Source organism: Adiantum capillus-veneris, chromosome 19, assembly GCF_014529385.1.
Source record: "Adiantum capillus-veneris isolate H3 chromosome 19, ASM1452938v2, whole genome shotgun sequence".
NCBI lineage: Eukaryota > Viridiplantae > Streptophyta > Polypodiopsida > Polypodiales > Pteridaceae > Adiantum > Adiantum capillus-veneris.
In genome coordinates this window covers 94,915,896-94,930,719 of record NC_140949.1, presented here as the reverse complement: position 1 = coordinate 94,930,719, position 14,824 = coordinate 94,915,896, and the positions used below count along the sequence as shown (strand labels likewise).

Here is a 14,824-nt window from a genome sequence, read left to right as displayed (position 1 = left end):
AGAGGGAGGAACATGGGAGGAGGGAAGGGGGCAGGGGGGGAGAGGGAGAGAGAGGGGAGGAGGAGGAGAGAAGGGGGTAGGGAGGGAGAGGAGAGGGAGAGAGGAGGAAGGAGGAGGAGAGAACAAAGGTTTTTTTTTTAGGGGGGATTTTTTTTTTTGAAAAAGTGAACTTTTAGTGTTTGTAAGTTTAAAAAAATGTCAAAAAATGATTTTTTGATGTGTATATATGTTGGGAGGGAGTTTTAAGTAAAAATAACTTTTTTGAAAAAAAGTCAAATTTTGACTCTTAGTGACCCACGTTTTTGCCCGATGTGGCCACACCCCTTTACTCCCTTCACTTTCCAAAAGCTAGAGAGACAAAGTGACCTCTTAGTCCATATCCTACATGTGTCTAGAAAAAAAGCTAGAAAAGTCTACTCAAAACTAGCTTCTTGAATTCCCTTGTCCCCTTCACCCTACACAACATTAGCCTTAATCCCTAAAAATTAGGATTCCTTACAAGGCCCATGCAAAGTCCATATTTCTCCTAATGGATGGGGAGTTGAGAGTTTTACGCTGTCAACGTTGGAGAGGGGGAATGGGGAACACACCCGACACACAAACAACTGCCTCTATATAGCTCAGGGTATTCACAGCACCCCTATCCTCTCGAAAACACCTTCAAAAACACCAACTCACACTAGCAGGACCTCGCCTGCACTTCGCCCAACGCACACACGACCTGCACAATTGCTAAGCAGCAATCACACAGATCTTGTCCGCTTTCCATACTTCCACAACTGAACACCTCTCTCTCTTTCTCTCTCATACACACAGAGGGTTCGGGGGGGTGCACACGCTCACACACACCGGAACCACACACCTTGGGGACGAGCAAAGAAGAAAGGGGGGAAGGGGAAAAAGACGACGCCAAAAATCGGCAATCATAGCTTCTCCTTCAAAACAAAAACACCTGTAAAAAATCCATATGGCCTGCTCTTGGTCGCAACAAGGCCATCACCTGCTTCATACAGAGGGGCACACACCTCCCTCCAAACTCAAGTACATCGGCACACACTTCGATGGAAAATCCATCGCGGCCTTCGCTCGCATAGTGGCTCCTCCTTGTGGAAACCCTCGCTGGCTCCCTTTACTGCAAGGCGTTTGCTCTTCTGAACTCTTTCACGGCGATTCGCCCTTCAAGCCCGCTTCGATTGCGGAGCGCACAGAAAAAAACCCTCCTGCCTTTCCTTCTCCGCAAGTCGCTCGACCTTTTGAGCTGCTTCGTGGCAATTTGCTTTCTATGCTTGCTTCCATCCTCGGGCGTACAAAGCGTTTTCGTTTTCCGCCCCTTCTCCTCTTCCTCCCAAGCAAGAAACCAAAACCTTGAGCAAAAACCCCCCAGCTCGAAAACGAGGCCTTCTCTCTCCCTTCCCCTTCCCCCCCCCCCCCCCCCCCCCACCCCCCCCAAAAAGAAAAAAAATTCCTCTTTTGTAGTGACGCCCGGCGCCACTGCCTCTTCGAGGTATTTTTTGTTTTGCTTCTCACTTTTCCTCTTTTTGCTTTTGAAGCCCATTCCACCAAAGTTAAGTTTTTTTTTTTTTTGCTTATAGCCAAGGAGGCTTTTAGACATGGCCGGCTCTCCACACTGTCGGTGCTTGTGCTCAAGTTGGCAAAATTCCCCTCTCATCAAGTCACACCCTTTCCAGCACTGACCCTCGAAGACTCTGTCGCATTTCAATCGCTTCACACTTCCGTACATCAAGTCGCAAAAGTAGACAAAAAATCCAATTTATGTCGTCGCGAGCTCGTCTACCCGCTTGAATTGGGCGTATCCTGATGCGATCGACTCCGATCGGTGAGCCACAGATTTCGGCTAACTCCCCACATCGCATGCCATTTTTCAGAATCTTGGCGAGCTCAAAAATGTCCTTGTCAGCATACCTATCAACGCGGTCCGGTGAGCATGTATACGACCCCCTGCAAATATTCCACAGGCCATAACTTGTCCGTCTGAGCTCCGAATGGCAAACCAAAAAGACCGACATGCTCCACAGCTTGAGCTTTACACGCGTATCCAATGATCCCAGTTCTGGTTGCCTGTCCGTATCTACCCTGTTTGTCGAGATCTGCAAAGCCTTCTAACTTCGGACTGGCATATCTTTCACACCGTGGCCCCCTTTGACGAGCCGTCTTGACGGGCTCCTAGAGTATCTTGAGCTCTTCATTCTAGGGCCTATCCCCACACTTTGAACACCTTGACCTGCCATCTCAATTATCCCAATTTGGAGGCCCCCCTGGCCTAAAAAACCACTTTGAGCATACATTTCCGCTGCCACTCTCCTGCCCAGGGTCTTCATACCTGTTTTAGCCCTTTTCCATGCGCCTGCTAGCACCCATAGCTCGCCATAGAGCGTGTTCCTGCACAGACCAACTTTGGCTGCACCATCATTGCCCACCCCCCTGTTGAGCATTCATGTTCAACCACAAACAGGCTTATTACACTAAAAAACTGCCACACCAAAACAAACTCTCTGCACACCACAAAACCACCTAACATATGTACAAAACCTGGCATCTTCCACCCGCTGCCTTTGTTCATGCGGGTTGCCCAACCCCTTGCTTTACCTATCATAAACCGCCTGGGTCAAACACCATGTACTGGTCTCTTCCATCCACCTGTAACACCCTTGTATAATGCCATACCAAGGCACATAGCCAATTGCATAGCCAAACTTCCATCAACATGCTTCTACCACTCCAAGCACTCCCTGGCAAAATATCCACTCACAACCAAGCACCTCCAAGAACATCAAATAGAGCACTATCGTGCGCAACCAACACTCTCGGCATATGTGCATAATCACTCGTACCAAACAGACCTGACATAGCTGACCCACCCTTCCATCCATGTAAAGCTAGATCCTCGTCTAGGAGATCCTGTACCTGCTCGACAGCCCATTGCACAACCGCTTTTATTAGCATCCCTTTCAACCACCATTCACAAAGTCCTTTAGAAAGCTCGAACACAATCTGGGAATCCGTATTGTCTGCCACCACAGAGTGCACTTGCTGCATAGGAAGCACCTCTATCTTTGGCTCCACACTTGCTTTGACACGTGCATTGCACTCAACTCCAACATCATCATCAATCGGCCCTTCAAGGTCGATAAGCACCACTTGCTTGTCGACTTCCATCACCTGCTCTTCAAGCATCTCTTCTACTGCTGCATCATGCTCCATCAAGGAAGAGAGAAACTCATTCTCTATCGCATTATCCTCATCCATAGGCAAGGTTTCTCCATCTCTTTTGGCAAAGTTTTTCACCTGTTGTACCACTATGGCACACTCCACTGCCACTTTCATCAACATGGCCAGTAACATGGCAACGCACATCAGATTCACCTGCATATCACCACCTATAGGCTTGAGATCCTTCACTTGGTCTTCATCAAGCATAACAGTATGCACTACTCCTTGCTCTTCACATGCATTCACCGCATCTCCACTCATTTGCAAGACATCAAACTCATCATGCCTTGACTGAGACGACTCAGTCTCCCAACTTGTGTCAACATCCAAAGAGCTACTTTCACTTGGCTCAACCTCGTCCTCTGTCCTGTCTCAAGCTCGAGAAGCTCCTCTAGCTTCACCGCTTCAATCTCATCTACAAACCGCACCCTTTGACCTTTACCACCACTCGATGGAGCTTGAACCGCCATACCTTGACTTGGCAGCACATCATTTGTCTGATCAGGAACAACCTGCATATCTTCCACAATTGGAGTCGCTCTAGCTGGCATCCTCTGCATAGGAACCACCCTATCTCTCTGCAACCACAGAACCCTCGGTTCCTCTCGCACATGTGTTGAGATGTCGAGCTCTACATCTTGAGCTGGCATCCACTATGGGTCTTGGCCGCTTACGACATTTACTCACTGGCGCGTTAGGTGATCGACACGAAGGATCTCTGCCAGTGATTCTACAGCTGGACTACACTTATAGTGTTGGAATTAGGGTTGCAGAGAAACACACACAGCTTGCAGAAGACGAAGGAAGCTCAAGGCACACAATAGAGAGTGTGTTACTTAGTGTGCTATGGAAAGATAGATAGCCCTAGAGTGATGGGCGTATATACAATGCACGGGGGAAAAAACCTCCTAAAGAGGGAAAAAATGCCCCGGCGGTCCTAGTGTGTTCACACACATCACTACCACATGTATATGGTAACAAATCCCCCCTGGAGTGATGCGGTGAACGAGAGCTGGCACATGAGTAAAGGGAAGTGCCATGCCCTGAGGACAGGATCAGTCCACAAAGGGGAGTAAGCCCAAAGCTTTGCGGAAAGCTTCAAGCTTCTCACGAGACAATGCCTTTGTGAAAAGATCTGCAAGGTTGTCCTGTGTTGGCACATAAGCCAAGCTGATCTCTCCTGCTGAGAGCCTCTCCCTGACATAGTGGTAATGCACCTCAATGTGCTTTGTGCGAGCATGAAAAACTGGGTTCCTCGCAACTGCCAATGCGCTCTGACTGTCAGTGTAGATAGTGTTGGCAGTGTCCTGTCCAACACCCCTGTCCAACACCCAAGTCAGCCATAAGGCGTCTGAGCCATACACACTCAACCGTAGCTGTGAAGACTGCCCTGTACTCAGCCTCACAATTCGAAGTGGCCACAGTAGGTTGCTTCTTGCTCAACCATGATATACATGAACTGCCAAGCATGAAACAAAAACCACTTGTGGACACTCGTGTGTCAAAACAACCAGCCCGATCTGAGTCCGAAAAAGCATGTAAGTCTGGCGGCAATGATCCCCCCTTGGGATAAAACAAGCCAAGATGTAAAGTGCCACTAAGGTAGCGGAAAATCCTCTTGACAGCCTGCCAATGCTTAGACCCTGGGCTATGCATAAATCTGCTGACCTACGAGACTGCAAACTGAATATCTGGCCTCGTGTTGCATACATAAATGAGGCAGCCAACAGCAGTTTGGTAAAGAGTGACATCAGCAGGATCGCCAGCATCATGTAGACTCAACTTCAAACCTGTTTCCATGGGAGTGGCAATAGGTTTGCAATCCTCAAGTCCAAACTTACATAGCAATGTCTCTATGTAACTTTTCTGACACAAGGCAATACCACCATCACACTGCTTAAACTGTATACCCAAGTAATGATGCAACAGCCCCAAATCTTTCATCTTGAAAGTAGCATTCAAATCAGCCTTAAATTCAGCAATATGTCTCTCATTTGGTCCAGTGATCAGCAAGGGAACTGTCCGAAATGACTTCACCTGCAGAAATGAGTTGCTCATTGATATCCTTGACACTAGCAAGGAAAGTGTCCATATCATCTTCCTCATGCATAATCTTCGACTCTAGCTCTTTACGCAGTAAAGCAATTTTAGCCTCATTGCGGCTTGCATAAAGACCTGCTAGAATATCCCAAGCCTGTTTTGCAGATTTTGCTGAACGGATGCGAGGAATAATGGTGCGCTTCACAGACAACGCAATCAATGCATGAGCCTGTGCATCCTTAACATCCCAACGAGCTTGTTCTGCCGTAGGCAAAACAACTCTAACAGCTGCAATCCTTGCAGCAAGACCTGCAACATCCTCAACATCGCCTACATCTTCAGAACCAGGTTGTACATCAATGCCCTGCACAATGTTCCAGACACCTTTTGACACAAGAACATGTTGCATCATATAAGCCCACATAGGGTAGTTGTCCCCATCCAACCTGTCCTCAGCAGCAAACATCTTGAACACATCTGTGTTGTTGTTGTCAGCCATGGTAAATGCTGCACCTGATGTGAAACTGCCCGAAAATAGGAGAAATGGAGCGGGAACAACTTGTGCTATATAGCACAAACCGTAGAAGACTATAAGGCACCTGTTATGCAGAAAACGGCACTGACAAAAAATCTGCACAAAATGACGAAGCCCGGGAGGACGTGACCTGCTCTGATACCAATTGTTGGAATTAGGGTTGCAGAGAAACACACACAGCTTGGAGAAGACGAAGGAAGCTCAAGGCACACAATAGAGAGTGTGTTACTTAGTGTGCTATGGAAAGATAGATAGCCCTAGAGTGATGGGCGTATATACAATGCACGGGGGAAAAAACCTCCTAAAGAGGGAAAAAATGCCCCGGCGGTCCTAGTGTGTTCACACACATCACTACCACATGTATATGGTAACATATAGTGCCAGCCTAGTACACTTCTAGCGTGTTCACACTTAATGACCGCATGTACATATGTGCTACTTTTCAGCTTTAGCACTTAGTCATTTTGTACTCTCTTTTCTGTGTGAAGAAGAAGAAGCTTTCCATCTCTGTGTGGTGTGTGCTTGTCTTGTGTAGCTCTCTTGCATCCTCATTCTTTACATGGTATCAGAGCCTGGTGCAGGCAAGAGAGACTAAGAGAGCAAGAGCATCACAATGCCTTCGTTCACAAGTTTCTGAACAGGTCTCCAAAGTGCAATACATAGAGATTTACTGTACAAGTACAGTGGTTGTATATACGCTTGATTGTGGACACTCGTTGAGTGTAGAAAGCGTTACAGGTACCACAATAGCAGGTTCAGCAGATTTGCAGATTTTTGCAGATTGCAACTATTTTGTCTTAGTGCTTCAAGATGTCTGACAGTTTCAGTCAGATTGTTACTGAGAAGCTTGAGAAAAATAACTACCCTGCATGGAAGTTCAGAATAACAAATTTCCTAAAAGGAAAAGGTTATTGGGACTATGTAGAAGGAGACAATGAAAAAGAACCAGAGATTCCCGAGGCAAATGCTACAACAGAACAAAGGAAAGCTTTGAGGGACTAGCAACAAGGCCAGAGCAAAGTGATGTATTGGCTTTCTATGAGCATCACAGATGGCATAATGGGCTATCTACAGGATGCTGAAACCCCCGCCATTGCATGGAAAAACTTAGGCAGAGTGTTCGAGGTGAACACCAAGGCCAGGAAGCTTCAACTAAAGTCGGAGCTAAATCAGGTTAAGAGGAACAACCTCTCCATCAATGATTATGCTTTGAAGATCAAGAGTATCATTGAGGCTCTTGGATCTATTAAAGTCTCAGTGGAAGACGATGACATTGTCCGTGCATGCTTGGATGGTCTAGGAGATGAGTATGTACATTTCAGGTCTTCCATGAATACAAGAGACGACATCCCCGTGTTCCAAGATTTGATTTCTATGCTTATTCTTGAGGAGAAGAACCTTGGTCTTGACACATCTTCTTCTCGTGGCAGAAATAGGTCTGAACATGCCTTCTATTCTAACTCCAACAGAGGTAGAGGTAGAGGTCGTGGTTGAGGCCCAAGGGGTTGCAGGGGCCAATTTCAAGAAGGTCAATCAAATCAAAACAATACAGGTGGCAGGGGAAACCAGTCTCAAGGCAGGGGGAGTCAAAGAGATCGTGGTGCAGGATTAAGCAGGCAGCAACATACTGCAGATAGCAGAGAATGTTGGACTTGTGGTGAAAGAGGTCACATTTCACGTGACTGTCCAAAGGGAAAAGCAAGTGGAAAGAGAGAACAGGGCAACTATGCATCTACTAGCAGAGATGCAGATGACAACAAAAACGAGCGCATGTTTGTTATGCAGCATGTAATGAATACAATGACTGCAGAGAATTCCACCCAAGATGATGTTTGGTATGTGGATTCAGGTGCCTCTAATCACATGACGTCTCGTAGAGAGTGGTTTAGAGATATGCGCAAACCAGATGTGTCAGGCTATGTGCAGACTGGAGATGACACAGCTCACCCCATTGCTCATGTAGGGGACATACCTCTAAATATGAAGATACCTCTAGACATTTGTATCACGTGCATTCTGGTTAAAGCTTTCCCAGCAAGCACATGTGTCTCTTCATCCATCTCACCCACAGGGTCATCAAACCCCCAATCAACATCATCATCCAAGCATACCTGCTCAAAAGAACCCGTATCCAAGGAATCTTCTGTGCAATCCATAGGTAACTGCATCGTTTGATGAGAAACCAATACCTCTTGCCTGCCATCTTCTTCAACACGTTCTTCCTCTTTAGCCACACCAACTCTCTCCTTCTTGGGAAACCCATGTACTTGTTGTACAATCAAATAACCTTCCACAACTACCTTGATGAGCATCATCATTAGCATGGTGCTGCATAGCACCCTCACCTGCAGGTTTTCATTTTCAAGCTCCAACACTCTTACCTAATCTTCATTCATCTCAAAATCTGCCAACCATTTGTCTACATATTCATCACAATTGAAAATCGGACCAACACTTATTGGGTCACCATGCCCAATGGGCACGAGGTATTTTTGTCGGCCCAAGACCCAAGACTTGGGCTTCTTTGGTGGTAGAAACTGCGGCAGCTATTCCAACCTGGACAAGAGGTTACAGTGTGTGTTGTGACTCACAGCATCTTTGGTCAAGAGGTGCTCTCGCTGAAGAAGCCAGATCCCCCACCCAAACCCCTTCATAAGGAAGTTGAGGGTGGCCAAGGCCTTGCTCATCATCAAGGTATAACTTAGGTGCCTTTCTGAACTTGTATATGTAAATTTCTCAACGATCCCTTTGTGACTTGATTAGAAATTTCACAACGCAGAGATCAAAGTTGTCATTCTTACGAGTTTTTCATTTCCCGAATGATTTGAATAGCAATGTCAGATGTATGAGACATGTCTTGCGGGGCGAGAGAGAGAGAGAGAGAGAGAGAGAGAGAGAGAGATCAAAGAGAGAGCTATGCTCTATTGAGGGATGATGGAATATTGAGCTATTGAGGGATGATGGAATATTGAGCTTCTAGAACCACTTCCCATGAGGATAATGATTCATTACCTAAACACCAGGATGATGATTCATCCATGACCCAAGCTGAACAAAAGAAGAAATATCAAGAGTTAAAGAACGCTCTAAATGAGATGTATACCACTGAAATGGAAACAACAGAAAAAGAAAGTAAAGATGTAATGAGTGTTCCATCCCCATTACAAGAGATATACTCTCCAAGACCAAAAGATCATAGTCAAACAACCTATAAAGGAACTAAGAAAACAGGGTGAGTCCTATGAAGGACCTAAAAATGCAAAGAAGATAGATCTAGCCGAACCAGGAGAAGAGCCTAAACCTGCCTACATTGCAAATCACTTGAATGAAGAAGAAGAAGAGATTTTTCTAGGCTTACTAGAAGAATACCGAGATATCTTTGCTTGGTCTTATAAAGATCTCAAGGGCGTTGATCCAAAAATCTGTCAACATACCATATGTATGAGAGATGATGCAAAACCAAGTAGACAAAGGCCATATACTTATAATGAAACGTTTTTCAAGAAGATCAAAGAACATATAGAAAATCTCAAGGAAGTTGAACTCATTTATGAAATTGAACACACAGATTGGGTGTCTCTGATTGTGGTGGTACCCAAGAAAAATAGGAAATTAAGAGAGTGTGTCAATCTCAAAAAAGTGAATGTAGCCACCATTAGAGACAACTATCCTCTTCCAATCACCGAGCACGAGTTGCACGAAAAGAAGCTTACAACTTTTTAGATGGCTTTTCAAGGTACAATCAACTTCTGGTTGATCCCAAAGATCAGCATAAAACTTTCTTTGCAATTGAATGGGGTATTTTGACCTATAGGGTTATTCCTCTTGGGTTAACCAATGCTCCTGCCACCTTCCAAAGATTGATGAGCCATGCTTTTAAAGAATACCTTTGGAATTTCTTGGAAGTATATATAGATGATTTATGTGTACATTCATCAATTTGGGCTGATCATTTTGAACACCTCAAAAAGGTATTAAAAAAATGTAGACTTTATAGGATTTGCTTAAATCTTGAAAACTACACATTTATGGGCAGCCAAGGAAAAATTATTGGACATATAGTGTCTACAATGGCATAGCAATGGATATGGATAAAATTCATGTTTATTGTTGAATTGTTGAGACGGACAACAGTCAAAGAGGTTCAAGCTTTCATGGGACATTGTGGATATTACAGACGATTCATTTACATGTATGCTATAATTGTAAAACCCATGTATAGGGTGATTACACTCTTTGTATGGACTGATGAATGGGAAGAATCCTTCATGAAGCTTAAGCAAGCTCTCACTTCAGCCCCAATATTGAAAGCACCAGATAGAAATAATGTATTCCATGTACATGTTGATGCTTCCAATTTCTCCATTGGATGTATATTAGCTCAACCAGAAGGAGACAGAAAAATTGATTTTTCTATTTCATATGCTAGTAGATAGTTGAATGTGGCAGAGAAGAATTATACAACCATTGAAAGGGAAGGATTAGGGATGATCTATGCCGTAAAAAAGTATCGACATTACCTATTAGCCAATAATTTGTGTTCTTTGTGGACCACCAAGCTTTGTTGTACTTGGTCAACAAGCCATGCAACACAGGAAGATTAGTGAGATGGTTCACCATTCTTTTGGAATTCGATTTTACCATAGTTGTAAAATAGGGAACCACACACCAAATAGGAGATCATTTATCGAGAATTATTTCTGGTGAATCACCAAAAGGGGTAGACGATGATCTACCAGATGCATATCTATTCTCCGTGAAAATGATACCCCGTTGGTGAGAAGATATAGTTTCATTAATGACCATAGCTCAAGTGGATTCTCAAATACCACTTCTTATTACAATCGGATTAATTGGCAATTGGCTATGTATCAATTACTAGCTAGAAGGCTATACAAAAGGAATCGAGATGGAATATTGCTTTTGTGTATTAATCTTGAGGAGAAAACCCAATACCTAAGTCAAGCACACATTACCGTAGTGGGACTTCACTTTGCAAAAGACCAAACCATGCAACGAGGATCTTGAGACTTGGAGTATTTTGGCCAACCATGAGAAGTGACGTTCACTCATTTGTAAAAAAACTATCTTCAATGCCAAAAACAAGAACCCATACCTCATGTGACATTATTTCAAGTTTCACTTGTTCCTAAGTGGAGTAACTATCTAGTTACTTACTTATCAAGCAGAACATTTCTGGAGAATATGAATAAACGCCGCCAAAGAGCAATTGAAACTGAAGCAAGAGATTATGCTCTTATTGGAAACCAATTGTATCAAAGAGAAAAGGATCAACATTTGTGTATTTGTGCAAATGAAGATGAATATATCCCCACTCGAGAACAAGCACATGCGGTATTAGCTGGAGGTCACTTTTCTAGTGAATGCACCGCTAGAGCAATTTTAATGGCAGGCATATGGTGGCCTACACTTTTTGCAAATGCCAAATAATATGTTAGAAGATGGATGCATGTCAACCAACAAAAATGCCAACCAGGGTAGATAGCATGCCTTTAAGACCAATGATGGGGGCTAGAGGTTTTTCAAAATGGGGCATAGATTATGTCGGGCCAATACAACCCCCTCCTTATAGAACTCAAGCTCAATATATCATTGTAGCTATGGACTATTTGACCAAGTGGGTAGAGGCTAAGGCAACCAAAAATAATGAAGCTAGAACCACAGCCACATTTGTATGTGAGAATGTGTTCACAAAATATGGACTTCCAATAGAAATTGTTAGTGATAGGAGAACTCATTTCCTCAATGACGTAATTGAGTATTGTCCCCAACTAGCCTCACCATTAGTGTGCCAAGAAGACCATGTAGTAGCATAAGCACTATCTCAATCTCAAACTCTCTCACTACAGATAATAGGTGGCAAGAGCAGAGGATAAGCAAAGGTTCTTGGGTTCTTATGCGGCCAAGAAGGAGAAAAAGCTCGAAAGAAACAAACATATTTCGTTCTGCATGGAAAGTAAGAGTTCTGGATTTCAAAGTCGAGGTTGGTAAGAAGACTGTGAAAGAAGTCTTTTTTCAACATGTTTTCACTCACTCTAATGTGATTTCTAATGGCGGCGATGTCTCCATGGTGCATAATCCACAGTGCAATTGTATGTTAATTATTTAGCACTCCTATATAAATGTTATCTTACATTTCAAATGTGAATCTATTTTTTTCTTCTCTTATCACAGGTATATAATTAGGTTATACAGATGTTTGTATTTATTTCTATTCTATTACATTCACAGATGTTTATCCTTTGTCATATGAAGAATGGGAGCCACTGGAGTGCATTATAGGTCTCATCTCTATGACCCTTGCTCATATTGGAGTCTTGCAGTATGCTGGCAAAACTAGCAAAAGCCTGGCAGACGAGGGTATTTTCTTCTATGACCATTTCTACCAACTCAATCAAAGGAATCAGAGAGGAGTGTTGGTGAAGGTTCCACTACCAACCAACTGGAGCTCCGTGGATTGGCTTGTTCTCGACACAACAATGAGTGAGGCATTGGGGAGCAAGCTCTATATGGATGTTCAGAGGTCTCTCCGAAACTCTGTACCCACTAAATTGGTGATACTTGCAAATTTTTGTCCTATTGGTCTCTTTATTGAGTTATTTCATACTTGCAAAGTACATGTTGCTAAAACTATGCTGCTCTGCAAATCATTTGATTCCCTCTTGTGTGATGAGCTTTTTGATCGAGCGTGGTATTGGAAAGAAACAGATGGCATATGTTGCAAGATTTCTCTTGACACTTTCATTGTCAAGTATATGCTTGCGACACAGACATTAATACTCTCCTTTTGGTACAAGCGTTATCACATTGTTGAAGGTTATTATGTGCCTATGGATCAAGAGGCAGCAAGTTTGGCAAACAATGTTGTCATAGACGTGGAAGTGGTGGACAAAGACCTAAATCTTATGACAGTAATTACAATAGGACAGCAATGCAATCTTTTGCAACTTCGACATGACATAGTGGAGGAGATTTCCGACATTGACTCCGTAACCTTTTATTTCTTGCTAGGCAAACAAAGAGTAATGCAACGAATTAGGGAGAAGCATTTTTTCTGTGGAGATCTTTCTGGCTGTATTCAAATTGTGCCCATGTAATCAGCCCTAAATGGCTTCAACGAAATGTAACTTTTTTGACTGGTTTAATCTTAATATCAAGTGTTTGATCAAGGCTCACTCTCTCTCTCTCTCTCTCTCTCTCTCTCTCTCTCTCTCTCTCTCTCTCTCTCTCTCTCTCTCTCTCTCTCTCTCTCTCTCTCTCTCTCTGAGTATTCGAAACACAGATAGGTAGACATTATCAATTTAAGGTATAATCAATGAATTACTAAGTACATTTGTAAGTACAAATTTCGATGTGCTCAATGGGCTTAAGTACATTGCTTGCAGGTATGGGACCAAAATGTCCTCTAGGTAAAAATTGTGAAGATGCCCTTCAAATGAAGGTGGGGAAATAGTAGTGCCGGATGGATTAAGTAAACCCTTATGTGGTGTGTCATCAATCAACACAGTATTGGGAGCATCATAAGGCACATTGATCTATTCAAAGGGCTTGTAGAAAAGTGGTACATTAGCTTTAGTTGGGTGGAAATGTCCCGCAATGGTATTACAATTTCTTTGACTATACACAAAATAAAAATCTGATCTCTGAATTTCAGCCAAATTGCAAACTATGGTAACAAGGGGATTCAGGTTATGGGCCTACATTGAAGACCAGATAGCAACCCTAAACCATGGAATCAAAAAAAAAAAAAATTCCTTTGTGCCTGGTCGTATTAATACTCTGACATTTCCCAAATGGAAACTACGTAAATCGGAGAACTCTGTATGTACATTGTACGGCTGTTGTAGCAGCAACAATCCATTGAGATCCAAGATGATCAGTCTCTGCAATCATTGTGTGCATACATATAAGTAGTTAGAAACAAAAAAGTGTATATTATTTAAGTACAATGGATATTAACGGAACAACCATATCTACTTGAAGCAAGAGTCCATACTGGTCATTTCTAATGTTGACATTCTGTTGTTGAGTGTCGATGTTTCCTTCTGTATTGCCAAGGGTATCCACCTCTTGTGGTTGTGCAGTACATGACTCTTGTGTTTCCATGGCCGAATGGTTAACCTGTTCTATTGTCTGTTCCTGGCCTTGATTTGCAATATTGGTCTCCTCCTCTACATGGCCTCCTCCTCTCGGCTCTGAAGAGCTCTTCACATCTGCAATTACAGGAGATTGGACTCCCTGATTTTGATCATGACCTGCATCCTATGCCACAATAATAGGCACTCCCTTATCCTCCTCTGCTTGGCCTAGAACCTCTCTTGCATTCCTCGTCTCTGAGGATAATTTTACATCCTCATTTTCAAGGTCTTGGTCTACTTCGCATTGATCAACCCCAACTTCGGATTCAGCCGCTCCAAATGCAAAGCTTACCGGTGTCTTTTCTCTATATGGGGTCAGTTTTAGGGATTTGGTTTCCAGTGGTGGAAACTGGCATGACTTCCTCTTCATTGGTCATTGTTAAAGCTATAATACGATCGTTGACAAAACTGTCTTCTGCATCTAAAACTCTTGGGGTTGAAAGAAATAGTAGATGTTGAACCATTGAAGCGTGGTACCTTTGTAAATATTCCAATGTATAATTTTCCAAAGCATTTTGCAAAATTAGATTAACTTGTGGTCAATACTTAAATTAATAATAGCACCAATTTCGTTCAAACCATAGCAAGGAAATACCTTTGACATAAAGGGATTTAGAGCAAGAAAAATCTGGAGTATGTACTCTGCATGGAGAAGACATCTTCAACCACCGGAATTTGGATCTGTTTGATTAGGAACTTTGACAACTTTAAAGGTGGACTTGTAGAGTTCATGATTTCCACAGAGCCTTCCATAGACATGAAGTAATATTTTTACACATCTATGAACAGTGAAGGTTATTTGTTATTAACAATATTCAGGTCATCAACCATACCCCAAATAAACACTAAAGGTTTTATC

General features: G+C 43.1%; 1 protein-coding gene across 1 annotated transcript; it reads left to right on the top strand.

The window, feature by feature from the left end:
* The first annotated feature begins 8,281 nt into the window (after positions 1–8,281).
* On the top strand, positions 8,282–12,924 carry LOC147434494 (uncharacterized). Its single transcript, XM_086489637.1, has 5 exons — positions 8,282–8,292; positions 8,400–8,500; positions 11,587–11,919; positions 12,059–12,643; positions 12,839–12,924. The coding sequence occupies exons 1-5, from the start codon at positions 8,282–8,284 to the stop codon at positions 12,922–12,924; spliced, it is 1,116 nt and encodes a 371-aa protein (XP_086345763.1).
* Positions 12,925–14,824: the final 1,900 nt, after the last annotated feature.